Raw genomic sequence first — 26,854 nt, 5'->3', positions numbered from 1 at the left:
GCGGGGCCGCGCGTGAACTTGGGCCAGACGGTGCACGCTCCTGTCAGCGCGCCCAGCCCGGCCCGCGCGGCCCGATGCTTTTCCACCCGCGTCGGTGCCGAGCGTCTTCGCCGCTGCACACGGAGAGCGCGGCGGGCGGGTCGCTGAGGGCGCGGGGACCCGGGGGCTCGCGACCTGGGGTTGGGACTCCTGCCGCGCGCACCACCCCCGGACCGGCCCGGGCCCCGGGCCCCCCACTCCCCGGTCCCCCTGCACCCCAAGACCCTGCCCACCTCGGGGCCCCCTGCGCGCCCCAAGAGTCCCGGGCCCCGGGACCCCTGCGCCCCGAGAGCTCCGTGCACCCCGGGACCCCCGCGCGCCCCGAGAATCCCTGGCCTTGGGACTCCTGTGCCCCGGAACCCCTGTTCCCCAAGAGCCCCGCGCCCCGGGACCCCCGCGCGCCCCGAGAGCCTGCGCAGCCGGGGCCCCGTGCACTCCACGCGCCCTTTGGCTGTAAGGGGCCCTGCCTGGGGCGCGCTGCCACTTGCTGAACCGACTTTGGGTGTCGCCTTTGCGAGCTGTCGTCGTTCCGGTGCCGAGACGCGCGGCCTGAGCGGTTCCCGGGACTCATGTGCCTGTCATCTTGCAGCGAGAGAGAAGCAGGAAGTTGGACGTGATAAACTGTGCGTCAAGGGAGCCCAAAGGTGGGCCCGCACGACGGGGGAGACCAGACCCTCCCCGGCGAACTGTGGAAGGTGATTGGAAGTGGATTCCGAAGCTGCTTTCTCTGCATAGACGAGGGTTGAGTTTCTCAGACTTTTCCTGGGAGTGGAGAGAGGTGCGTTAGGTAGATAGGGCGTGTTTTTCTTTATTTCTACTTTATTTCCCCTTTACTCCAAGTACAGTGGCAGATCTGAAGTGTATGTCTGTGTTAAATTGACTCCAGTTGTTTGCATTTGGTCATGGGCTACCTGTACTTGACTCTAAGCTTCCACAACTTTACAATACTTTTCTTTTGAACTCAATCACTCACTACTTAGTTGAGTTTATGCTGACCTCTCTGTATTGAGAGCTTTTCTTGATAGGGTAGTCTGACTTCAAGAATGGCTTCAGTTTCACAATATTTAAGAAATTTAACTTGAGCTTATAGGTTCTGCTTCTTCATCTCACTGTCTTATCAAAGCAGGTCCGGACAGGGAAGCGCAGTCTTGCAGTCTGATGGTAGAAGGCAGGGAAACAGTTTGATTTTGAAGTTCTGGCATATTACCCCCCAGTTGAAATTGAGATAGCAATTGTTCAGGAACAGTGGCTTTTCTTTAAACTGGTCTCCTCCCGTGGTTCACTGTCCAGAGAACCATTACACCTTGGTTAAGGATCACGGGTGGGTGGCACGTGTGGTGTAAAGGGTTTGCTGTTTGGGTGGATCCCTACATTTTCTTGACTTATGTTGGATTTGGGGAGAGGAGAGGCGTTCTTGTAGCTGCTGGGAACGTGTAATGGAGAGGCTGCCAACGTTATTGTCTTTTTTTTCCTTTTTAAGTGGGTGCATCAGGACCTTTCCTGGTTATGGAGACATTTGCTCATGCGCACCTGGGTGCACAGGGGGCAGGCACATAAGGAGACCTGTTTGTTTGCTGGTAGATAAAAGAACCAGGGCAACAGTCTGGTGTTTTTTACAGGTGCATTGCAGACATTCAAAAACAGCTTTTTTTTTTAAAAAAAAAGCAAATTAAAATTTTTATATAAGCCCTTTTGGCTTTTTCTGCTGTAATATTTTTGAAAGGAAAGTGGACTTTTACAATCTTTTAAGCATTTGTTATAAGTGGTCGTAATTTAACACGTGTGCCCAGCATTTTCATGCACGTTCCTTAATTTGATTCCTTGCAGCCTCATGATGTGGCTGGCTCTTTCCCAGAGAGGTGAAGTCACGGAGCTGGGAGAGCCCAGGTCGGAGGAGGCCAGCCGGGGTCTGACCCTGGGTCTTCTGTCCAGCCGATCAGAGCCCACCCTACGTCCTTTCTCAGAACGAACTTTCTGGGTGTGGTCTTTCTTCTGCAGCGTGGTGCACTCTGCACGCACTAGCGGAGAGGTAACGATCATAGTCTCCTTTTTATTGATAGCATGTGAGTTTCTTCTCCTTGTTGGCTTGCAAAGGTCACAGTTCAAACATGGTTTCCGGGCAGCTTTAAACTAAAACTCCTGTTGTCTAAACCCTCCAGTTGTGTATTTTAATATTAGCAAGATGTTGGTTAGTTAGGACAGGTGATTTTTGTCTTCTTTTCTCGTTTTGTTTCGAAGTCTTTTCGAAAAGACTTCGGTGGCCTTGTGCACAGTTTTTCGGTGGCACTGACACAGGGCTTTCTTTGCCTCAGACTTTCCCAGGGGTCATGAGTGTGGCACCGAATGTGCCCTGTTAGGGAAGGCACCGAACCCCTGACGTGGAGTCGTACCCCAGACCCCGCCAACTGAAAATCATCGGGCGTTTGCGGCGGCTGCAGTAACTTTTCCCTCGTGGCTGTATGGAGCGTGGGGACATGGCCACTCCCCTTTCCTTCCCAGCCTCCGTGTGATGCAGGAGTGGGGACCGTGACTGGCTCCAGCAGCTCGAGGGGGACGCTTGGCTCCATTCGCTTTGCTAAGTGTCACTGCTTTGGTTACTATGGCAGCACAACAAATTCACTCCAAAACTGGTGGCTTCAAACAGCAACACTCATTTATTACTGCTCAGGGTCTCAGGGCCCGGAATTTGGAGCAGCTTGGCTGGCGTCCTCGTGCAGCTTGGCTGGCTGGGGGCTGGGGCTGAGCGTCCCTTCGGGGGACGTCCTGGCTCCGGGGCTGGGAAGATGTGGAGAGCGGGGTGGCTGGCCTCTCCGTCACTGTGGTCGCCCCATGCGTGGTGCCCCCGGGGTGTGTCCCTAAAGGCACCAGGCCTCTGCAGCGCCCGGAGGTCACCTCGCCTCTGTCCGGTCGAGGGGCACCTCAGCTGCACCTTCTCCTGGGGGGCGCTGAGACCGGCACACAAACGGTGCTAGTTAATAACTCATGTCCAGTCAGGTTCCGAGTTTTGTTCGAGTGCTCTTGGTGAGAAAACGAAAGAAAACCTCTGAGAAGCTGGAGGTGGTGCCGCTGTGCCGGCCTCGAGCTGTGACTCTGCACGACGCGCCTGAACTGGGGACACGCTGCTGGGTCTGCGGCGCCGGGGGCTCCGTGCTGTCTTTTCTGTGAAAACCCCGGAACCGATGCTTTTGGGTCTCAAGTGGCCTGGCTCTGGCCTCCCCGCGCTCTGGCACCACTGACTGGGCAGGTCCTGGAAACTTTTCTCCCCGTTTCGTGCTTCAGGAGCTGGTGGGGGAGCTGGAGCAGCCTGTCCAGAGCCCAGGCTCGGGCCCGGGGTCTGGGGTGCAGCCAGGGCTGGGGTCCGGCTTGAGGGCCGGAGGGAGGCTGCATTTCCAGTGGCCCCGTCCCCCCGCCCCCAGCCCGGGCTGCTGCCGTCTGCAGCCTGCTGTCCACGCGGATCCACCTGTCCGGCACATCCTCGCTGGCCTCCCCGTGTGCCGGGTGGCCCGTGGATGGAGACGCCGTGCAGGCCCCTCCCAGCGTGAAAGGGGAGCAGGGTGACGGGCACAGGGGACACCTCCGGCCTGAAGCTGAGACCAGCCGAGCAGAGTTGGCTGAGGGAACCGAGGCAGTACAGCAGGGACAGGACGAAGAAACCGTTAGGAGGAGAGCCCTGTGCTGGGTCAGAGCCTCAGAGATGAGCCCACACGGAGGCTCACGGCGCTCGGAGGCGCGCCGGGGCCCTCGGGTTAAACAGGGGAGCAGAAATAAACATGTCACTGGAAGTTGTGGAAGGTGAGGTGTTGGCCATCGTGGAAGCAGATCGACAGCAACAAAAACGAGGCAGAGACGGACGGTCAGGGAGGGCCAGCCCAGGAGCGCAACCCAGAGCACCGGCCATCCCCGAAACAGACCAGGGGAAGGGGGGACGGGAGGGGCTCGGCAGTGACGCCGTCGAACCTCCGAGGCCCCAGTGGCTCGGGTTCCCGGTTAAGAAGACCCTGCTCAAGGCCCCGTGCGTGTTTCCCGGCCCTGGGAGACAGAAGAGTCAGAAAGTCCGGCAGGCATCCAGGGAGGAGAGAAGGGACGCGGGCATCACACGCCCGCCAGGCACCCTGCTCAGGAAGCCACAAGGTGAGGGTGAGGCCCAGGGCCCAGCTGGCCAGCGCCACTCCGGCCTGAACAGAGGCCGGGGGGCCAGGAGCGCACGGGCTAACGGCCGTCCTGACGTCTTCGACCAAATGAAGCTTGCTTGCCGAGTTGATAATTCTTTGGGGGAGTTTGAGGGAAGAGTTTGTATCGGGCAGAAACTTTGCGTAGGCGAAAAAGGAGGCAATTATTAACCTGGGGAAACGGGCTCCCTGTGTGGCTCGGCTGGGGACGCTGTTTACAGTGACAGAATGATGTCGGCGATGACTTACGGAAGTGTTGGTGGGCCGCGCTGGGAGGCGGGGGAGGCGGGGAGTTGGTGTGGGGACGAGCTGGCAAGACCTCAGCCCTGATGCTCCCCAAGTCAGAGACAACCAAGGACAGCTGTGTGCATGCACCGTCCAGCATGGACTCGGGGTACGAGTGCAGAGCTGCGGGGAGGTGCCCTGGCAGAGGCAGTGCTGGTGCCCATCCTCTGCGTTACAGAAACGCAGCAGCGTTGGCTTTTAAACCTATGCGTTGCCGTGATACGATAGACGTGGCTTGTTGTAGGCTGAATTGTGTTGAAATCCTAAACCCCAGTGCCTTGGAAATAGGATTGTTGCACATGTAATTAGTTAAGGTGAACTCATGCTGGAGGAGGGTGGCCCCTAATCCGAAACGATTGGTGTCCTTATAACAAGGGGGGTTTTGGACAGAGACACAGTGAGAGTGAGGCTGTCACAGGCCAAGGAGCTCCCAGGAGCCGGGACAGAGCCCGGAACGGACTCTTCCCCGGCGCCTTCGGGGGGAGCACGGCCTCCAGAGTCGGGAGACAATAAGTGTCTGTTGCTTAAGCCCCCAGCGTGTGGCACTTTGTTATGGCCGCCCTCAGACACTCATGTATGGCTTTACAAATGCTGTCTGACTCTATGTTAATAAACTGAAGTGAAAAGAACAGAAAAACAGAGCCACTCTGGTGCCCTTGTGGAGGGTGGAGTCCAGAGGATGAGATGGGCCAGAGCGGCCGGCTGAGAGGTCCGCAGAGTCCAGGTCGGGCCCACGCGCGGGGCTGCCCGTGGAGCCCTTGCTGTGTGCGTGACACCCCTGGGCCTGGAGGGTGCCTGTGTGGGGACATGAGGGGCCGGAAGGGCCAGGGTGAGGGTTCTGGCCTCTGTCCTGCAGCCACGCAGGGTGTTTCTGGGGGTTGGAGCCCTGTGGCTACTTCCTGTTGAGGCCAGCTGAGGGCTGCTGAGTGCGCGGGAAGGGACGGCTTTGCTGCTGCGGCCGCCCAGGCTCACGGGGGTGGGCAGGGGGAGGAGCCCCGGGAGGTGGGCAGCTGGGTCACTGGTTTGGTTGTGAAGAAGGACGACGAGTCTGAATTTCTCACAGTAGGAAAAGTGGCGATGCCTCCATGATTGGGCCTCCTCTGCGGTGGGTCCGCCTGACACGGGCGGAAGGTGTCCCTGGTCGGGGGATGCTCTGGTGCGTGTGCCTGGGGTCTTGGAGCTTCCTGAACTGGGGCTGTGGGTGGAGTCAAAGGTCACCTGTGCTTCCAGGGGTGCCGAGGAGCCCCGGCCACACATCTGCCTCAGTCGTCTTGGGGGCTTGTGGGATGGAGCCTCTGTTCCCCGGCCCTCAGCGCCGGGCCGGCAGGGCCGGTTCTCTCGTGTCTGGCGTCTGCGTCCAGCTGGGCCCCCAGGGTGCTGGGTTTGTGCCTCTGTCCTGGCGCCTCCTGCTCAGATTTCAGTGTTGGCTTCATTGTCCTCCCAGCAGGCCACCCTGCCATGGACGGGGTCCTGCGCGCTTCCTTCTAGCACCTGCCACCAGCTGGCATTGTTCCCAAGGAGAGCTTGCCTCCCTCAGGGCCAGGACGCTGTCCTGAGCTGCTCCAGCCCCGGCTCGTCATGCTAACCGTTGAGCAGGGACGTGCAGGGCATTATGCATTGTGCCCGTGAGGTTCCATCCTGATCGTTTGATTTCTTGTAAGGGAAACTGGCTTGGCCTTGAGGGTTGGCACAGTGTGTCCTTCCAAAAGGTCTGCTCAAGTCCTGACCCCAGGACCTTTACATTAAGATGTAAATTAAGATATAGTCATACTGGGGACTTCCCTGGTGGCGCAGTGGTTAAGAATCTGCCTGCCAATGCAGGGGACACGGGTTCGAGCCCTGGTCCGGGAGGATCCCACATGCCATGGAGCCACTAAGCCCATGTGCCTCAACTACTGAGCCTGCACTCTAGAGCCCGTGAGCCACAACTACTGAGCCCACGTGCCACAACTACTGAAGCCCATGCGCCTAGAGCCCAAGCTCCGCAACAAGAGAAGCCACCGCAATGAGAAGCCTGTGCACCACAACGAAGAGTAGCCCCCACTCGCCACAGCTAGAGAAACCCTGAGCGCAGCAAAGAAGACCCGACAGCCAAAAATAAATAAATTTTTTTAAAAAAGGAAAAAAAAAAAGATGTAGTCATACTGGATTAGGGTGGACCTCAACCCAATCACTGGTGTCCTGATAAGAAGAGATACAGAGGTACAGGACACACAGGAGAGGCTGCCTGAGTATGGAGGCGGAGGTGGGTGTGATGCCGACACAACCAAGGACGCCAAGGACCGCTGGCCACCACCAGAGGCTGGGAGGGAGACAGGGAGCGGGTCCCCCCTCGGAGGCCCCAGGAGGAGCCAACCCTGCCGACACCTCGACTTCTGGCTTTGGGCCTCAGAACCTGGAGGAAGTAGGTTTCTGCTGTCCTAAGCCCCCCGTTTTCGGTGCTTCGTGGGGGCAGCCCCGGGGAGCTGGGATTTGAATCTGCATATTAGCAACTGTGAGTGGCACGCGTTCCTTCCCCAAGACGAAAATGAAAACGTTACCCAGGACGGTCGTTCTCTTCTGCCCAGTGCTCAGCCCAGCCCCGGGCAGGCAGCTGGGTGTCCCCACTGGGCGTCTCTTGCTTTGTCCGCAGCTGCCGCGCCCTGCGCGCACCGGCCCGGCAGCTGCCGGGAGCCGTGTTTGCGCTGACACTGTTTTGTTGCCTTTCCTTGCACGTCTGCAGTGGTGGCGGAGGACCATTCCACGTGGGAGCTGGCCGTGCCCCCTTCAGGCTGCGTGGCTCCTGGCGTCCGTGTCGGACGTGGCGCGGCACGAGGGTCGGATCGGGACACGAGGTGCTGGCTCTGACCGCCGTGCCGATGCAGATGTCAGGCGTCGTCCCCTGGAGCCCTTTTTCTGACCCAGGACCTCTTGTCCTCCCAGGGTCGCCAGTGGGGCAGGACCCCCTCGTGTCCGTCTTTCCCGGCCCTGACGCTGCTGATGGCTGCCCGTCACTTTGCACAGTTCACCTCATTTGGGATTGTCTGATTTTTCCTCACAGCTAAATCCAGCTTCTGTGTTTCTGACAGGGATCCCGTGTCCCATGCTGTCACTGTGCCCTGGAACAGGCCGTGCCCACCTTGGCCTCTGGCTCTTGCAGTGGCCTCCAGGCTTCTCTGCTGTGCGGTTCATGACGGAGTGTCTTGCAGGGAGATCCTCTGGGGCCCCGTGATACCCTGCCTCTCCTCGTGCTCCCGCCCACTGGCTTTAGCTTCACTGATGATTCCTGCCTGAAACATTATGAGGTGTTTTTCAGGTGGTGATTTAAAAGACATTCCGACGTTCCGTCTACATTTGTGAGCTGGCATTCTACCAAAAGGAAGAGCTTCCCCCTCCCCAATTTCCTTACTTTTTCAATTATTTATGTCCGCGTGGATTCGTGCCTCTTATTTTTCTGTGAAGTATAGTCCACTGGCCTCATTTGCTTCGCAGCTGCCCTGGGGGCCCTGTCACCACCCTCTGCTCCTGTCCTGATGTTCTGGCACCTGGAGATGCCCCAGCCTCCTCTGGTCCTTTCCCTGCCCCAGCCCTGGACATCAGCCATCTCTCCAAGGACCGTGGGGCCTGTTTTTAAAGTACTAGTTGTTTTATTATTTTTTTCAAATTTTGCCATGGCTGCTGTTACCTTTCTAGGGTTGTGTGTGCTGTGTGCCACCAAGAGGGTTTGACAGTAAGGTCTGAGAGACCCCCGAGCGGTCGGCTCGGGGCGGAGGGCAGAGGAGCACACTGCCCCCTTGTCGTCTGTCAGAGGGCAGTGCCGTGGGCGTCGGGGGCTCGGGGGGTTGCAGCAAGGGAGGCTGATCTGTCACATGTCGGGCTGAAGGGGCCCTCATAAAGCCCCTCTCCTGCGAGGGACTTCTGAGTGGGGCCCAGGTGGATATGTGGGGAGCGGCAGGGAGAGCTCTTCTGTGGCTTGGCTGGTCCTGCCCAGGGACTGGGGGCTGGCGGTGGGCGTGCGATATGGCCAGCTCTGATCGGTTCCCGGGTTCGCAACGCGTTGAAGCAGAACCACTCCCGGTGCAGAGCTGCCCCCTGGGGAACTGCTGGCCCTGACCCTCCTGTCTGGGCCTTGGGGTCCCCGGCTGTGCTGGAAGAGATGGCCATCTCTACTTAGGACGGGGGGAGCCCAGGGGTGCTGTCAGCGCCAAGCATGCTGGGTGCTAAAGACCCCGTGGACGGGCTTCAGGCTGAGGGGCGCAGACGTGGGCGCTGTGGATGGAGAGCACCTCTCCTGGCCTAGAGCCAGTCCTGGGCGTGGATGGCACCTCTGGTCGGGGCGAGCGCACGACCTCTGGGTCCACGTGCTGCTGCTGGCAGGAGCGCCCCGCGCTGCCCCGCGTCTGCCGACCTGTGCTCAGTGCAGGCTGACGGTGGGTGCCTCCCCACCCCGTGCCCCGGGTTTGCTGGGACGCCTCCCTTTTCCCACTCGCGAGGATGCTGGCCTTGGGCCTACTGTTTCAGAGTCATGTTGAGGAAGCCTGTTGATACCCGCCGAGAGCACGCACACACGTGTTTTTAGGAGTGGAGGGGGGGTACTGTTGTGTTGGCGTCTTTTCAGCATCTGTGGAAATCTTCATGCAGTTTCTCCCTGGATCTGTCGGTGTGTTTTGCTAACAGGTTTTGTGAAGGTGAGTGCTCCTTGCGTTCCTGGCAGGGCCACTCGGGGTGCTTCCTGCTGGGAGGGAGGTATGTCGCTCATCCACACCGGGCTTAGGGGCGGTGATGCTGCCCAGAGGGTGACTGGTGGATTTGAGGTGGGTCCTGGGCGCCTGCCGTGCGACCTCCGCCTTGGACAGCCTGCCGGGCCCGAGGAGGCCTCTGGGAAGGCAGTTAGGAACCCGGACACTGAAGATTCCGGAGGTTCCATCACTGCTCTCATGTTTAATTTCCAAGAGCTCTTTTATTTTTCTCTAAATGTTCCCTTTTAATGATCTTGCTGTATAGACACGGCGCCTTCTCACTCGGAAGCTCTCGTCCTCTGGCGTCACCTGTTTTCTCCAGTTGCTGGGGTCTTCCTGTCTGTCCGCCTCTGTCTATGGCTCCCTGGGCTGGGGGCCCTTGGCAGCTGCTCACGGGCGGCAGCGGGCCACTGAGAGGGGGGTGCGTGCGTGGCGGGCGGGTGGCCGGCCCTCTCCCGTCGGCGTCTGCGGGGAGCCGGGTCCTGGGCATGGGCTCCTCCATCTCTGCGAGGCCAGTGTCCTCCGAGTGTCCCCCCGGGCCGCCGCCAGCTGGGTCTGCTGCCGACCCTGCACCCCCGCCCCCCTCCCAGGAGGGAACCCCAGCTTCGGTTGGGGGCGGGGCTCTCACTGGCCAGGCGGAGCGGGGGAGGGGTGTCTAACTGCTGCGGTCAGTGGCCAGCGGTGACTGGTCAGCGGCCAGGTGGGTCCAGCCGTTCATGGCCAGCTCGTTTCCGGGGTCTCGCTGCTGCTGGCTGAGGACTTGGTTTCCGGCAGCTTCTCGAGTCCAAAGCGTGGCGGTCGCGCCTCCTCCCGTCTGGCGCCTGTGTTTGGAGCAGGGGTGGGGAGGCCTCCCTCGCTGGTTCTCACGCGTGTCCGCCTGCCATCCTTCACCCAGACTGCTGCTTTTATTACATTTTCCGGGAGAGAACTCTTGTGGTAGTTTTCACGCGGGAGGGTCTTTGTCAGGCAGCGAGATCAGAATATTCAGGCACACAGTACTGGCGGGTGACAGTCATTAGCTGAATGGCTTTGCCTGTAATCCTGTATGATGGTTTGTTTCTCTTTGCCAGAAACAGGCACGAAGCTCTGAAGAACCCTTGGAAATGGATCGCTCGTCTTTAAAATGGACACGTACCCTTGAGGGTTAGCTCAGAGCCAGCAGCGGCCCGGGCCTCCTGAAGCCTGATGTTCCAGAACCCCAGGGCCTGGCGGCGCAGACAGCGGGCACGGGCCGCAGACCATGGTCACCCTCATCACTGAGAAGCTGCAGAACCAGTGCCTGGATGACCTCGCCCGCAGGAGCTGCGACGCCGGCCCGGTGAGCTGCCCGCCCCATGTTGGGGGACGCTGCCTGGGCTGGGCCCCAGCTGGGGGAGAGGATGGGGGCAGGTGGGGGGGAGGGGGCAGTGTCCCAGGGAGGCTCCGGCGCCTTCGCAGCCCCCAGAGCCCGTCAGCGTCGTGATGGTGGGTTCTCAGCGTCATTAAAAACAAACGTTGAAAGCCTAAGCTACACATAGACGCGTATGGTCCTGGGTGCTGAGTGGGCGAACGTCCACCCTGATCAGCAGCCGTGCCCACCAGACGCTGCCCGTGCCTCTGGGCACCGCCCCCCTTGAGAGCCCCTCTTGAATTCTGTCTCTGTGGGTTAGCTTTGCCCGAGGTGGAGCCAATGTCTAGGGCCGTGTTACCATGACCTTCAGGTCACACCCTGCCTGGTTAAACTGTAGGCCCCGAGGGAGGCGGCTGAGCATCCGCACCTGCCCGGTGCTGGGGGCCGCGCCTGAGCATCTCACCGGGCGGGCGCTCAGCGCCGTCATGTCGCCCGCACCCAGCCCGTGGCCTGTTTGTCGCCTGTGGTGTCCTGCAGGGAAGGGGGCGTGCAAGCAGGTTTTACTGTGGAGAGAGCATGACAAGAAAAGTCCCACTTCTAATTCTTCCCATTGTGACACAGCTCATTTTACTTTGTGTGACTGCCCCACAAGTCTTTCTGTACAGGATACACGTGTGTGGGAAATAATTCCTTTCTGTACCAGTGGGCGTTCCGCTGAGTTCCTGGTGAGGCTCGCTGATGCGTCCGTGGGGTCCCTGTGCTGTGGGTGCATAGACGTGGCTTAGAGCACCTGCTCTAACATTCACTAAAAAAAAAAAGAGGAGGGAATTCCCTGGTGGCCTAGTGGTTGGGATTGGGTGCTTTCACTGCCCCAGGGCCTGGGTTCAGTCCCTGGTCAGGGAACTGAGATCCTGCTAGCTGTGCAGCCAGAAACAAAAAGAAAAAAAGAGGTGTAATTTACATAGTGAAAGACACAAATTACTGTATCTTTCTGAGCAAGAAAGTCCCTGTCATCTCTATCACTGTTTGATTTTGGGCTCGGGGCAGCCCCAGAGAGCAGGGCAGCTGTTGTGCATGCTGGGGTCGAGGCGAAGCAGATGATGTGCTGGCGACAAGTAGAGAGGGGAGGGGCGTTGGGAGGTGACACAGGACCGGAATTTGGTGGAGCCGAGGTGCTGGGTGGCGAGCCAGGTGGAGCCTGGGCCGGACATGGGAGTGAGAGGGTAGCAGGGCCCCAAGGCCCCAGAGCTTGGTGGGGACAGGAGCCGGTGGGGACACGAGCCCGGTGGGGACAGGTGCTTGGCGTCCGTTCTCAGTGAGGCCAGCACTGGAGCAGAGGCCATGGCTCGGGTCAGGGGAGCAGGCCGCCTCTGCTGCAGGGCTGTGCTGGGGGCCTGGGAAGGGTGCCAGGTGGAGGAGTGAGGGGGGGGCAAGGTCAGGGAGGGTCAGCGTGTGCTGGCCCCCGTGGACGTGGCCTCAGCGTGCTGTGTGTGTCCTCTAGCACGTCCGGCTGTGCAGGTACAGACTTGGGTTGGCGGAGAGCTCAGCTTTGAAAGCCTTGAGTTTAAAAAATGCTTTTTTATTGAGGTGTACGTTTCATCTAGTGAAATGCGCAGATGGGGTTTGGTGTTGATTGGGTGAGTTTTCCAGTCGTGTATGCGGTAACCTTGTCACCGTCACCCCAAACGTCTCCATTGCCCCAGGAAGTCCCCTGTGGCCCCACGTGGCTTTGCTGTCCCAGAATGTCACAGAAGTGCCAACATGCAGCGTGTACTCCTGGAGACTGGCTTCTCCACTCAAGGCGAATGAATGCCCCTGGGTTCACTGTGTGGACGGTGCATCAGTAGCTGTTCCTTTACTCTGTCGAATGGTCCGTGTCTCCTGTTGCCCGACACTTGGGATGTGTCCATGACTGGCTGTTAAGAATAACACCGCTGACTGCGTTCGTGTGCAGGCCTCTTGTGGAAGTCTGTTCCCACTGTGTTAAGCGAAGGCCTGCCCAGAGGCCTGTCAGCGCCCCAGCCGTGCCTTCTCCCTGGTCGGGAATGGTGATGTCTGCTCATGGCTCTGACCTCATGTCCCTGATGATCAGTGAGATCAGGGCCATTTCCTGTACTTACTGGATGTTTGTATGTCCTTTTTGGTGTCCTTTTGCTCATTTTTCTTTTGGGTTGTGTGCATTTTTCTTATTGGTTTGTAGGAACTCTTTGTATATTCTGGCTACAAGTCTTTTCTTGGATGTGTGTTTTTCAAATATTTTCTCCTATCCCATGGTTTGCCTTGTCACTTTCTTTTTTTAAAAAAATTTTATTTATTTTTGGCTGTGTTGGGTCTCATTGCTGCGTGTGGGCTTTCTCTAGTTGCGGCGAGCGGGTGCTACTCTTCGTTGCAGTGTGTGGGGCTTCTCATTGCGGTGGCTTCTCTTGTTCTAGTACACAGGCTCTAGGCGCACAGGCTTCAGTAGTTGCAGCATGCAGGCTCAGTAGTTGTGGCACGTGGGCCCTAGAGCGCACGAGCTTCAGTCGTTGTGGCGCATGGGCTCTAGGGCATGCGGGCTTCAGTAGTTGTGGCTCACGGGCTTTAGAGCGCAGGCTCAGTAGTTGTGGCACATGGGCTTAGTTGCTCCGTGGCATGTAGGATCTTTCTGGACCAGGGATTGAACCCGTGTCCCCTGCATTGGCAGGCGGATTCTTAACCACTGTGCCACCAGGGAAGTCCTGCCTTGTCACTTTTTTTTTTAATTATTTTTTTTAATATATTTATTTTATGTATTTATTTTTGGCTGCGTTGGGTCTTTGTTGCTGTGCGGGTCTCCTTGTGGTGAGCGGCGGCTACTCTTCGTTGCGGTGTGTGGGCTTCTCATTGTGGTGGCTTCTCTTGTTGCGGAGCACGGGCTCTAGGTGCGCGGGCTTCAGTAGTTGTGGCTTGCCGGCTCCAGAGCGCAGCCTCAGTAGTTGTGGCACACGGGCTCTAGAGCGCAGGCTCAGTAGTTGTGGCCCAGGGGCTTAGTTGCTCCGCGGCATGTGGGATCTTCCTGGACCAGGGCTCGAACCCATGTCCCCTGCATTGGCAGGCGGATTCTTAACCACTGCACCACCAGGGAAGCCCGTCACTTTCTTAATGGTGTCTTTTGATGAACAGAAATTCCAGATTTCAGCGTAGACAAATGTATCAGTGTAAGTTAGTGTTCTTTTTGTATCCCATTTAAGAAGTCTTTGCTAACCTGAGTCTGGAAGATGTTCTCTTGTTTCTTCTGGAAGTGCCGCTGTTTTACCTTTAGCTTGAAGCCTGCACTGCCTGAACTGAGTTTGGTGTGTGGGGCGAAGCAGGTCAGGGTTGTATTTTCCCTTCTTGTGTGGATGTGTGGTCGGCCCAGCACCATTTCTACAAACGACCGTCTCTTCTCCATCATGGATCATGTGGGTTTCCCATGTTCCCATGTAACCCTAGCAGCAACCCTGCCATGTGTGTCCCACGGTCAGTCCTGTCGTAGGTGGGGAGACGGGGCCCACAGAGAGGAGCCGGCCCCCCTGGTGGCAGGCTGGCCGGGGGAGCTGGACGCAAGGCCGGGTTTGCCCAGGCTGCAGCCCCGCTCCTGGCCGCGCACTGCACGGGTTGCCACCTGGCTCTGCCGCGGAGGAGGTGGACCGAGACGGAGCCTCTGCGAGTGTGGCAGCGCTGGGCCTGCCTCGGCGCGAGCCCGTGGCCTCAGCTCCCCTGCGCATCCCCTGCGAATGCTCGGACGCCACCTTGTCCGTCAGGGCTCCTGCACGAGGCGTGCCACGTAGGCTGGTCCTGGGAGTCGCAGGCACGCTGTCCAGTGGCCAACCTCCCGCAGAGGCCTGGGCCCAGCCCTCCTCTGCTCCCAGCACAGCTCCGTCCAGAACCAGGGCTCCTGGGCACTCATTGGCTGGGCAGTCTGTCTTTGCACAGCCTGACTGTTGATGGGCCTCCTTTTTCTGGGTGATTTACCCAGCATTTTTATGAGAAGCAGCAAAGGCTCTCCTTTCATTTTGTCATGAGTTTATCATCCTGTGAAACGGCCCCCTGAGAAGCTGGAGCCCCGTGACCGAGAGTTATGTGTGGGGCGGAGGCGGCTCCAGATGTGAAAGGCAGGGAAAGGTGAAAGGCCGTGTCCGCACTCAGGGTCTGGTGGGGCACGGGGAGAGCACAGGAAAGTAGACAGACAGACAGACACAGGCGTTGAGTGGACATGGCTCCAAGCGGCTGCTCAGCCTCCCGGGGCACATTGTGGCCAAGAAAAGAGTTCTGTGGGCTCGGGCCAGGCCCCATCAGCTGCTGTGTCCCGCAGCTGCCTGCCTCGAGGGACGGAGGTCCCAGCCCGTGTGGACGTGGTCGGGGTGGGAGTGGTCAGACTGAGGTTGCGAGGACAGCCGTGGCTTGAAGGGGCAGCAGTGGACACGCTTGTGGCTTTTTAAAAAATATTTATTTATTTATTTATTTATTTATTTATTTATTTATTTATTTATTTTTGGCTGCATTGGGTCTTTGCTGCTGTGCACGGGCTTTCTCTAGTTGCGGCGAGTGGGGGCCACTCTTCGTTGCGGTGCGTGGGTTTCTCATTGCAGTGGCTTCTCGTTGCAGAGCACGGGCTCTAGGCACGTGGGCTTCAGTAGTTGTGGCTCCTGGGCTCAGTAGTTGTGGCTCACGGACTCTAGAGCACAGCCTCAGTAGTTGTGGTGCACGGGCTTAGTTGATCCACGGCATGTGGGATCTTCCCGGACCAGGGCTTGAACCCGTGTCCCCTGCATTGGCAGGCGGATTCTTAACCACTGCGCCACCAGGGAAGTCCGCTTGTGGCTTTCTATGTCCTTTACTCAACTGAATAATTGTGAGGCTTTTAAGAATCTTGATTAAGAAAAGAAACGCATTCTGGGGTTCATGCTTTTCTTTTTAATCACCAAGAAAGACAGTGTTGGGGAAAAACAAGTTTATTGCAGGGATAAAAATACAGGCCTGTTTCTTGAGTTGGAACTATTTCTGAATCCGCATGTGTAAACCCACAGTATTGAAACTTCTTTCTCTTCACTTTCAGTATTCTGCCCAGAAACTGAACACAAGTGGCCACTTGTTCCCTTCTGAGACCGATGGTAAGTATTTAAAAGCCCCAGCAGGTCTTTCTGGGCTGCTGTGGGCTGGGACCCCGTGAGCAGGGCCGGACGCGGAGGCTGATCCGGAACGCGAGGCCCCAGCCGCGCCCCCTCCCTCTGCTGGCCTCTCCCTCCTCTGGGCAGCGGTGTGGGTTGGAGAGCTTCCTTTCTGGAAGCGGCCTGGCAGTGCAGAGCTGAAAGGCCCGCCCGGTGGGGTCTTGTGGCCAACAGGGAAAGGACGGGGGTCCGGCGGTACTCACGGCCTATGCTGCAGCGCTGGTGTGGCGCACACCCGGCCAGTGGTGGGAGCCGGGGTTGTGCGTGCCTGGAGGGCCTGGGTCTGCCGGACCCCTTCCCTGCACCGCACGCCCCTGCCACGTGTGCCCTGTGGTCTGAATGGGAGCAGGAGGCTCGCCGCCCGAGTGTAAGTCTGTTTGCGTGACTGTGAGTGTGGGCGCCGTGGCCCCTGTGATGAACCGTGGCTGGTGTCCGTGGTCGCAGTGAGGTGCTAGTGGTGTGACTTCAGGCCGGACAGTCCGAGTGGCATCCGGGTCTTCCCCCTGCGGCCCTGCTCACCTCCACGGTGACGCTGTGCTCGGTGCCCTCCAGGCTGCTCAAGTGTCAACACGGTCTCGGGTGGTATGGGCCCGCACGTGGCCCTGGGCACTGTCTCCGTCCCACACAGGGCCAGTCCTGGCTCGGAGCCCCTCGGGCTTTCCGTAGGCCACGGAGCCGGCCCTGCCGTCCCTTCTGACTGACCGTGCGTCCTCGTGACCCAGGGTCACCTGGGGCCTTTGCTTGTGCCTCTCCCAGCGGCGGGTCCTGGCCTCCATGCCAAGGCCCCTCAGCTGGGGGTGACCGCAGAGCAGCTGGGCTGGAGGGGCTGCTGGCCATCCCCGGGCCAGGTCATCGGGGCTCTGGGCTCCCCCAGCCCTGGCCCCACTGCCCTGGCTGCCCCGCTTGCCCAGGTATGCTGCCTGCGTGAGCCCATCCGTGTCGAGCTGCTGACCCCTGGACACTCGGCCTCTCGAGTGACCCTTATGCCCCCGTCTGATGGCGAGGAAGCCGGGTCTGTGGCATCAGGGTCCCCGTGCCCCTAGGCGTCCCCACCGTGGTGCGAGCTGCAACTGTGCAGGGCAGGGGCGGGGAGGAGGGGGGTCCCACGAGCGGGGCTGGGCCCACCCTGAGGCCAGGTAGGGCCGAGGGCACGGGGGGTGTGCGCCCCTCACCCGTCTCTCCTTCGTGTTTCCCCAGAAGACAAGCACCCCTGGAAGGTCGTCGGTGGAGGACAGCCCGTCGGAAGCCAGGGGGCCACGGGCCCTGCCGTCCCCTTCCCTCCTGGCCCCTGCGGCCCGAGTGCCAGCCTGGGTGCGGTCAGTGCCAGGGACCTCAGGGACGGCGCAGGGCCGCCCTCAGCACCGCCCACCAAGCGACACTGCCGCTCCCTGTCGGAGCCTGACGAGCTGGCGCGCTGCCGGTCCCCGTGGCGCCCCGGCGGCTCCAGAGTCTGGGCTCCTGTCTCCAAGAGGCGGTGCCACAGCGGCGGGAGCGCCGCGCTGCAGGCCGGGAGCGCCTGGTCGCCGGGCCGAGCCCTCCCCGCTGCCAGCTCCGCCTCGCCCCCCGCGCCCCGGCCGGCCTCGGCTTTGGCCAGCAGCGGCCTCCCGGCCCTGGGCCCGGCTCGGCGACCCGCCGGACCTCGCGTGCCCTCGCCGCGCCGCCGCCTGTCCCTGTCGCAGGAGCACCTGTTGCCAGTGGACGCGGCCCCACCCTCGGCGGGCAGCACGCCCGCGTCCACGCCCGCGTCCACGCCCGAGCTGGGCCGCCGCCGGGGCCTGCTCCGCTGCCGCTCTCAGCCGTGCGTGCGCGCGGGCGGGAAGGGCCAGCGGAAGCGCAGGCGCGAGGAGGATGCGTGCTGGCCGCGCCCGGCCCTGGACTTCCTGAAAATGACGCGGGTGAGGCTCGCTCTCGCGTCCAGTGCAGGCGCCCCCTCCACGGGGCGGGGTGCTTGTGGGGAGATCCGCCCCCCACGCGGGCCTGGGCTGCCCTTTGCAGGGTGGAGACGGGAGCGGTTGGTCAGGGCGTCGAGGCTGAGCGGGCGCCGTCCGACACCAAGCCTCTCCTCGCCGTCCTTCGCGGAGCCCGCCACCGATGATGCCTCTTTGGAGAAGGTGTTGTTCAGAGTTTGGGTTGTGAACCAGCTTGAAGATTCTGGTGTCCGGGGTCACCGCCTGCCTCTCCCACACTGTTTTCTGATAGCGGGCAGTTCAGAGCAGAGTTAAAGGAAAGAGCCGGTTTCCAGAGGTCTGACCTGTGCATCATTGCGGGGGGATGGCAGGACCTTCTGGGGGTGCTGAGGAACAAGGACGGGGCTCTGGTGTGAGAAAAGGGAGAGGACGGCCTGCTGGGCCCCCTCATCACAGAGGCGGCTGTGCCTGGGGTCCTGGCGGGGGCGCAGGAGCCCGCAGGGAGGGACTGAGGTCTCCGTGGTCCACAGAACCCAGGTGGGATCCAGGCTGCACGATGCCGTCTACACCCACTGTCGACGTCACTGTCAGCTTTACCTTTCCTGACTGGTGGGTTTTCTGGAAGGTTCATTCCCAATGGTGGGGAGGGAGCTCCCAACCCACACTTGCTGGCTGTGAAGTTTCCGCGGAGAGCTGGGGTTTAGGAAGGGAGTGTTCCGAGCTTTGCCACGTGCCGCGGAGGAAAGCTGGCCGTGGGCCCGACACGCACCCCCCACCTCCCAGTACTCCAGCGTCTGCGGGCCCTGAGGGGGCAGGACTGTGGGGACGTTCCCACCAGGGACTCCCGAGTAGGCAGGGGGAGCAAAGCAGGGGGAGCCCTCACTGCTGGGGGGGCGTCCCAACCCCTCGGACCAGGGAGGGGGCAGGGATAGCTTGAGGAGGAGGCGGGTGTCAGGACCACTGACCACAGATGTGTGTGGATCCAGCCTGGCAACTCTCGGGTTGCTGAGTTCTGGGCCAAGCATGGTCGTGATCACCTTGTGATGGAGAGGCTGCCGTGCAGGGCGGCTGGTGGGGGAGCGGAGAGGAGACGGTAGCTGGGATGTGGGTGGAGCAGGGCTGAGGCGCTGCCCCCCAGAGGGACAAGCCCGGGTAGGTCAGAGGCTGCTTGTCTTCTGAGACGGCTCCTCCTGTTAGGGGCGCGTGGCTGTGGTCCTAGAGCTAGCTCCCCTGCGCCCCTACCACGTAATTCCCAGGCCCGGCAGTCCCGTCCTGTGTCCCCTTCCTTCTCCAGCCGTCCTGCCCCAGGCTCCTGACAACCTCTCTGCTACTCATCGGTGTCTGCCTCTGATTCAACCCTGATGTCCCCAGCAGAGCCATCTCTGAAATGAAAGTATAAGATAGTGTATCAGTCATCTGTTGCCTCGTAACAAACAGCCCACATCTAGCAGCGTAAACAGCACACGTCTGTGCTATTTTCTTGTGGGTTGGGCACCCAGGAGCGGCTCAGCTGGGCGGTTCTGCTCAGGGACTCCCCGAGGTCGTGGCCATGCTGTCGGCCAGGGCTGTGGGCACCTAAGGCTGGACCGGGGCTGGAGGAGCCACCTCCCAGCTCCCTCACGTGGCGGAGGTTTGGTGGGACTTGCTGGAAAGCCATCTGGGCCTGGGGTGGATGTGGATTTAAACAGACCCGCACCCACTTTCTCCAGTCAGGATTTTGTAGGGTTTTCTGTTTCTTCAGTTTGTTTTAAGTATTTCTGGGGACTTGTCTGTTATAGTTAAGGTTTCAGTTTGGGGTACAAAGTTGCTCATTGTATTTCTCAGGCCTTTAACATCTGTAGTCTGTACTTTTTTATCTTTAATGTGAATGATGAAATGTGTGTGGCTAGCAATATTGTAAACAAATCACAACGGCTGACTGTTGAGAAGCTCCTGGTGAAGAACCTTCCCCTCTTGCCAGTTCTGACCCTCATTTTGAGGGGTGGGGTCAGTTCCGGGCCGGGTGCAGAGGTCAGTGCCCAAGCTGGCCCCTCGGCCGGGCCGGCAGCCCCTGCGTCCCTCAGCAGAGGACACGACTGTGACCTGTGTGGTCTCACACCACCTCTGAAACTGAATGCCTGGGTTTCCCCACCACACGCCTGCCGTTCTCTGCACACGCCAGCCGAGTGTCCAGCAACTCAATTCACTTCTGACACGAACTACCTGGGGTTAGTGCAGACCCTGCAGGTCAAGGCTCAGTCCCACAAGACGGCCCCACTTCAGGCACCAGCCCCAAGTCCAGGGCCTCCTGTACTTCCGACCAAACAGCTATAAATAGGGGGTTCCCACGACCCCTCCTCAGGCTCCATCATTTGCTATAACGGCTCACAGAACTCGGGAAAGCACCTTATTTACTGACACCTGTTTATTATAAAGGCTACAACACAGGAACTGCCAGATGGAAGGGATGCGTAGGGCCAGGCATAGGGAGGGCGCGCAGAACCTCCACACCCTGTCCAGGCACACCACGCTCCCAGCACCTTGACGAGCTCACCTAGGAGCCCCACCGTTGAGGGGATTTTATGGAGGTTTCGTTACATCGGTGTGATTGATTAAGCCATTGGCCACTGGTGATTAACTGGGTCCCTGGAGGTGGAGGTGGGGTGGGCTGAAAGTCCGGCCCTGGAATCCCAGGCTTGGTTCCCCTGGTGACCAGCCCCCATCCTGAGGCTGCTGCGGGGTCGAGTCGTGTTGGCGCGAACTCGGGTGTGGTTGGAAGGGGCTCCCCCAGCCCCGTCACTTGGGGAACCCCGAGGGGTTCAGAGCTCTGAGCCAGGCACCCGCAAGAAGACCAAGTATGTTCCGTACTCCGTCACAATGTTACAACGTACCTAGAAAACGCGATTATTTCAAACGTCAGGGGAGTGAGGTGACAGTGGCCAAGCGGTCACGGGGTCAGGGCGAGGTTCGGGCCTCCCTGCGTTTGGGGTGGGGCCTGTAGGGCGGCAGGCCCGCTGGGGCACGCTGCGCGGGGAGCGAGCGGAGCCTGTCGCGGGTGTTTGCTGCGGCTGCAAGCGGGAGGGCCGAGCACTGTCTGCAGGGGTGACTGGAGTCCGTGGTCCCGGTCCCCTCCCCCGGGCTGGCCGCGGCGGTCACCGGGCTCTGCGGGCGGCTGGGGCATAGAGGACCCGCCGTCACCAGGCGTCCCCTCCGCGCAGGACGTCCCCTCGGGGAAATGCCCGTCGCTCAGCCTGGGAACCTAGCGAATTCTGTCCGTTTGTACCTGGAGACCCCCAGGTTTCCTGTCCCTTAGTCTGTCTCTCTTCCACGAGGCTTCCTAGGGGCGGGAGGAGCCCCAAGAGACCAGAGTGCATGGGCCCCTGGACACGGCGCTGGGGCTCCACGCCCGTCCGAGGCCGGCTCCCGCCCGGGCCTGCCGCCCGCAGCTGCCCGGAGCCGCCAGGCCTGGAAGCTTGCCGGTCAGCTGGGTTCCCACTGCTTTCTCACAGAAGCAGCCTCTTGGCTCTTGTCCTTATTTTTGTGTCATGCACACAGTGCCTTAGCGATTGTGGCCGGAATGCGGCTGTGAGCCTTCCCTGGGGAGGGTCCCCCACGAGGCCAAGGCGCCGACGTGCCTCCCCAGGCACGTGCGGATGTCCCTGGGCCGGTGAGAGGGCGGGGGGCCCGGGACCGAGAGGTCAGGCGGTCGCGGCCTTTTCACGGCCTCCTGGACTGCGGGGGGCAGAGGGTGAGCAGCTGGGGCTGGGGGCCTCGCCCGACGGGCGGGGTGGGGGGAGGGCACCGTGGGTGGGTCCCGCAGAGGCAGGGACGACCCGGGGGGGGTGGTGGTTGATCTGCAGCTTCTGTCTTTGTGAGGCTTCTTCCCTGTCCACACGTTTAAAGTTCGTTTTCTGAGCAGCTCGTGTCTGCCTTTCATTTCGTCCTTTTTATTCGTGCTTTAGTTTCTCCCAAGTTGAATAAACAGACCGTCTCATGGTAGATGTACTCTGTCTAGTCTGCTTTAACCTGTTCGCTTCTCCCGATCGACTGTCGCGTGAGCGTATTGCTTTAGACAGACGTGGAAGGTGTTGAATGTAAAAACCGCGTGTGGCGGGTACACCCATCTCTCTTGCGGAGGGGACGCTGTTACCGCTGTGGGTGGCACTGTGGGTGGAGGTGTGCCCAGCGGCCTCGGGGCCACGCTGTGTCCCCCCTTCTGAGAAGGTCAGTGCCGGGGTCAGGCGAGGTGCCAGACACGCAGGGCCCAGGGCGCGAGGCGTGAGAAAGGCTGTGCTCGTAAGGCCCTCGTAGCCCTGTTGCTGAGGTCACCACGGGGCTCTCGCTGGTGAAATGAGGGTCCCCGGGCGCTGCAGGCCGCCCAGCGGGAGACACCCCGGTGCCATCCTGGCTGCGCGCCCTGGTGACGGCCCCCCCTGGCCGGTGTCTGGGCCTCCGGAGAGACACAGAGACAGGTGGCCGTCCACTGCAGAGTGGACTCGCCAACCCCGAGACCCAGGGGTCATCCTTCCTTGTCACCATCTCTTTCAGCGCACGGCTTCTTGAGGAAGGAGGGGGGTGGCATGGATTCAGAGGCCTTGCACGTCCTCTCCGCTTGCCCGGGACCGGCCCCTTCAGACTCCAGACGCTGCCCTCAGCTTCCAGGCCCCGCACCGTCCCGTCTGGTCCTGGTTCCCCAATCTCCTCTCTGTCCTCCAAGCATTTCGTGAGGACAGACCTCGTGTGTCTGTGTTTGTCGGTTATGCTGGGTCCTTGGGGGTCAGTCAGGTCCAGGGGCTCCCGCATCACTGGGGAGATGATTTCGGGGGCGTGATTTTCTTCAGTCTGCCTTCTGGGGCCCCCAGAAGGGCCCCCACCGTCCTCAGAGGGTGGACCTCCTGACTGGTCCCTTCTTTCCCTTTGTCTGTTCGCAGATGGAGGATCTTATCTCTGGGTGTTGGTGGTCTGGTTTTGCGGACGTTTTCTTTGTCCTGCATCGCCTGTTTCCTCCAAACTGCTTCCTCTTTTGGTTTATCCTCACTGCTGCCTTACATAGAAGATGCTGTCCCCAGGTGTTTGGTAACGTTGGGACGCCTGCCTGCGTTTAAGACAGGGACCCAAAGGCCGATCGGCGGCCCCATGCCTGTGGGTGTGGCCCTTTGGCTGTGAGCTTTTTGTGGGGTGCTGGTACCCCCCAAGTCTTCACCCCAGTTCCACAGAGAGGCCTCTTCCAGTGCTGCCTGGGGAGGCTGGGAGCCCAGACGGGGTGCCGACCCTCAGGTGTTCCCTGTTTCCGCATGTGTCCTGCTCGTGGTGGACCCCCCCATCCCCCCAGTCCTGTGGTGTCCACCGGGCCGGCCTCCGCCCGTGGCGGGTGAGGAGGGCCTTGGCTCGGCCAGGTCGGCCGCGGTGCGTGTCCGGGTTCCTTTCCTCGGCTGGAGCCCAGGCTGGACCCGCGCCCGGGTGCTGGGCTCCGGGGGCTCCGGGCAGTCGGGGGCTCCTGCCTTGGCTGTGGCCGTGGCCTGTGGGCAGGGCCAGCTCTGGTCTCGAGCATGGACGCTGGGCTGTGCTTCCAGGAGGAGACCTGACGAGCCTGTGGCGAGGGCGGGCTGGCCGTTTGCTCGAAGGATGGTGTCTGTTCTGCTTTCAGAAGCTCGCGGCTCAGTCTCAGTCTCAGGGGGCCTTTTGGCTCCGGCCGCTGAGAGTTGAGCGCGAGCTCTTGCCCGCGTAAGTTGGGTGGTCTGTGGTGGGCGCGTCCCCCAGGCTGAGTGTTTTGCACACAAGGTGAAAGACCCTCTAAAATTGAGGGCCCCTGATTCAGAACTCAAAGTTTTGACCTTTGATTGCTTTTTTAAAATAAATTTATTTATTTATTTATTTATTTATTTACGTTTGGCTGTGTTGGGTCTTCGTTGCTGCGCGCGGGCTTTCTCTAGTTGCGGAGAGCGGGGGCTACTCTTCGTTGCGGTGCACGGGCTTCTCCTTGCAGGGGCTTCTCTTGTTGCGGAGCACCGGCTCTAGGCGTGCGGGCTTCAGTAGTTGCAGCACGTGAGCTCAGTAGTTGTGGCGCACGGGCTTAGTTGCCCCACCGCCTGTGGGATCTTCCCGGACTAGGGATCGAACCTGTGTTCTCTGCATTGGCAGGCGGTTTCCTAACCACTGTGCCACCAGGGAAGTCCTGACCTTTGATTTTTGAAGATATTTTCTGTTCATCTGCTTAGATGCAGGTCACCGTGAAACTGGAGCAGGACCGTCCAGCAGCGAGGGTCCCACCTGTCAGGCCAGGCCCCGGCCCAGATCAGGGTCGCCCTCTGGAGCTTTGTGACGCCCCTTTTTGGGCGCTTCAGTGTGAAGAGTCAGTGGCTTCGAGCTGTGCGTGGCCTGGGCTGGGCGTGTCCAGAGCTGCCGCATTCACGCTTGAGCCACAGTTGTGGTCGTAGACGGGCCTCTGTCCTGGCCACCGAGAGGACCTTTGGACCGTGGTCCTCCCGCCAGCTGTCAGGTTACCACCGTCTGGGTAGGGGTTCGACTTCCGTGCTGTGAATCAAAAGGAGAATTCTGTAGGTGGAGATGTGAGGAGGGACACGTCGGCTTCTGTTGCCGTGGGTGCAGGGCTGGGCCTGCCGTGCTGTGGGCTCTGTGTATGAAAGTGACCTTGACTGTGGCATCCACCTTGATTTGAATGAAGAAGAAATTATCTCACGCATCCTCATTTTGTGACCAGGACTTGTGGCCAGTTGTCAAATCTTCAGAGACTTGATCCTTCAGTTTTACTTCTTGGTGGCTCACTCATTACAGTAGAACAACAGCTGAAATAAGGCCGTGGGTCCGGTGGAGCTGAGTGGCACCCCCGAAAGCGCTGGTTCCAGAGGGAGCTGCGTGTGTGGTTCTGGGGGGCCTGTTCCAGGGAGACGCGTGTCTAGGAGCCTGACTGCGGGAGGCCTGGGGGCACCCTCGCCCCGTGGCCGCCACCCACACACACGTCGCCACGTCGGATTCTGCCAACGCCCTGAGAAGCCCCGAAGCACGTGGTGACGTGTCTGCGGGACAGGGTGGGCAGCCCAGGGGTGACGCTTGGGCACGCCGTGGACAGCACGTGGCGCTGCATGAAGCTGCGGGACCAGGAGTTCAGGGCGGGGGGAGGGTGCTGGCCACGCGAGGGGCTGCTGCTGAGTGCACGGCCTGGTCAGCACCCCGAGGGTGGACTGGGGTGGCCTCCGGGCCTTGGGCCCCTGTGGGACAGCCAAGGAGAGGGGCCACCGAGTGGGTGGGGCTGTGTCTGCTGTCGGGGGCAGGGCTCTGGTCTGGGGGTGCAGACCAGGGATGTGCTCGTTGGGGGGCAGGGCCGGGGCGGGGGGGGAGCTGGCCACGGGGGCGGGGGGCAGTGGCACACCATCGGCAGAGCGGCTCTCAGCTGGGCGCTCTGGGCCGGCCGGCCGGGGGCGCGGTGTGGGGAGATGCCCGCCAGGCCGTGGGGGGTGGAGGCTCAGGGGAGGCCCCGTGTAGAGTGTGCGTCTCAGGCATTCTAAGGTGAGGACAGTCGCGGCGTATCGGTGTTGAAAGCGGAACCACTGGAAGAGGGAGGGCTGAGGGGAGAAGAAGGTGGGCACCGGGGGTGGCTGTGGGGCTCGCCTGGCAGGAGCTGGGGGCCCTGGCAGGGGTCCCCTGAGGCAGGCTGCGGAGGCGGGCGCTGGGTGGGCTGACGAGCGGGGCCGTTGTTGCGTGAGGACCCCGGACCTCCGGCCAGTCCTTCCCCGGGTATTTGACGGGATCGTGGACACACCTCCGGCCTCGAGTCCCCAGGCCCCTGTCCCCCGTGTGCTGGGTCTCAGTGGGGCCGTGGCCCTGGGCAAGGCAGGGGCGCGGGCAGGCAGGGCTCTGAGAAAGTGGCCCCGGGGGTGGGAGGGCATGTGGCGGGGCCCCGGGAACCGAGGACACCTTATGTGAGCTCGGAGACCCCTCTTGGTGGGATGCCACCTCCCCTGTGACCTCCTGGAGATGCTTCAAGCCCGTGTCTTTTCTGTTGCAGACGTTAAAAAATTCAAAAAGCCTTTGCTCCCTCGATTATGAAGACGAGGATGAGGATGACGCCCGAGTGAAGACCGCCGTGTCCTCCCCACGTGACCCGCACGGCCCCGCGGGCATCGCTGCGCCCGGCCCCGGCCCCGCCAGCCCCAGCCCGGGGGTCTGGTGGGGGTGGGTGGCCGGTGAGGGCGAGGGCGGGAGTGGCGGGGACCCGAGTGACTGGGACAGCGCTGGGGAGGAGGGCGTCTTCCCCCTGGGCCGCGGCGAGCTGGACCTGGAGCAGATCGAGAACAACTGACCGGCAGGCGGGGGAGCCCCGCGAACGCGCTGTTTTGAACTCAAGGTGTCGCTTTGATCCCGTCTTTCCTAAAGAAGTGTTCTGTATTTTTACGGCTTTTACGGTTCCGAGCAAGCGTCTCCATTTTGAAGTGAACCTTCGTGAGGGCGTTCTGTTAACAGGTCTGCGCACAGACCCTGGGGTGGGTCTGTGTTCCTTTGGTGGAACGCCTGCTGTGAGGGGCACTGCGCGTGGGTCAGCTGCCCGGAGACCCCGGGCGCGTGGCCGGCCCCTCTGTGGGCGCGGTCGTCGTGTGCTGGGCTGTTGGGAGCAGGGCCGCGTTGCTGAGGACGTGGGACGGGCCGTGAGGACGTGGTCCTGGCAGCCCTGCTCTGTCACTTCAATAAAAGGCGTCCGTTTGCTTTGCAGTGTGGCTCGTGCTTCTTGCTCTTCTCCGCAGGTCACATAGGCCTGGTCGGCCTCGGATCTCTTTTTGTTCATTCTAACTTAATAAAATCATAGGCTTTCTACCAAAGATGTTGATCTAAGGAACTTTGGGTAAGAGGAAGGAGTTTGCGATAGCGAAAGGAAACGTTTATAATCTTTGGAGAAATATTCTTGGTTTTCTTTCCTGAGAAAATGGTCGTGGGGCCCCGTTGTTAACTGGAAGCGCCTTCTGAACTGGTTTGGGCTTAGCTGGGGGCCGGGCAAGGCTGGGAAGCGTGCTCTTCCCCATGGGCCCCCCTTGGCCCTGCCCTGCGAGGTGGGGGACAGGGTCTTTCGGCGCTGCGCGGCCGCCTGCCGGGCACCCACCCACCTCGTGCCTCTTGGGAAACTCAGCAGCACCTGTTCTGACACATTTACTTGCAGAACTGAAGTGGCGGTAAAGGGTTCTTTTCCCATCAATGTCAAAGAGGTCTTTCTTCTCTTAAAACCTCGGCGGCAGCCTGAGGGCCCCGC

General features: G+C 60.6%; 1 protein-coding gene across 4 annotated transcripts; it reads left to right on the top strand.

Annotated features, from left to right (window-relative positions):
* On the top strand, positions 1 to 26,322 carry FAM53A (family with sequence similarity 53 member A). 4 transcript variants are annotated; one of them, XM_061191863.1, is made up of 5 exons: positions 1 to 734; positions 10,282 to 10,529; positions 15,598 to 15,652; positions 16,907 to 17,604; positions 25,622 to 26,322. In XM_061191863.1, the coding sequence occupies exons 2-5, from the start codon at positions 10,452 to 10,454 to the stop codon at positions 25,913 to 25,915; spliced, it is 1,125 nt and encodes a 374-aa protein (XP_061047846.1). In that variant the 5' UTR covers positions 1 to 734; positions 10,282 to 10,451; the 3' UTR covers positions 25,916 to 26,322. The 4 variants fall into 4 exon arrangements, with proteins under 4 accessions (XP_061047846.1, XP_061047847.1, XP_061047849.1 ...); XM_061191864.1 differs by having other exon boundaries at positions 1 to 817; XM_061191866.1 differs by lacking the exon at positions 1 to 734 and adding an exon at positions 1,980 to 2,068.
* The last annotated feature ends 532 nt before the right edge of the window (positions 26,323 to 26,854 follow it).

This window comes from Eubalaena glacialis, chromosome 5 (genome assembly GCF_028564815.1).
Source record: "Eubalaena glacialis isolate mEubGla1 chromosome 5, mEubGla1.1.hap2.+ XY, whole genome shotgun sequence".
In the NCBI taxonomy this organism is placed as follows: Eukaryota; Metazoa; Chordata; class Mammalia; order Artiodactyla; family Balaenidae; genus Eubalaena; species Eubalaena glacialis.
This window is presented reverse-complemented; position numbering and strand designations above follow the sequence as displayed.

Coding starts and splice junctions, on each gene's coding strand:
- FAM53A (XM_061191863.1), top strand. CDS start 10,452: ATGGTCACCCTCATCACTGAGAAGCTGCAGAACCAGTGCCTGGATGAC. Junction 10,530..15,597: donor GGAGCTGCGACGCCGGCCCG/GTGAGCTGCCCG, acceptor CTTCACTTTCAG/TATTCTGCCCAGAAACTGAA. Junction 15,653..16,906: donor GTTCCCTTCTGAGACCGATG/GTAAGTATTTAA, acceptor GTGTTTCCCCAG/AAGACAAGCACCCCTGGAAG.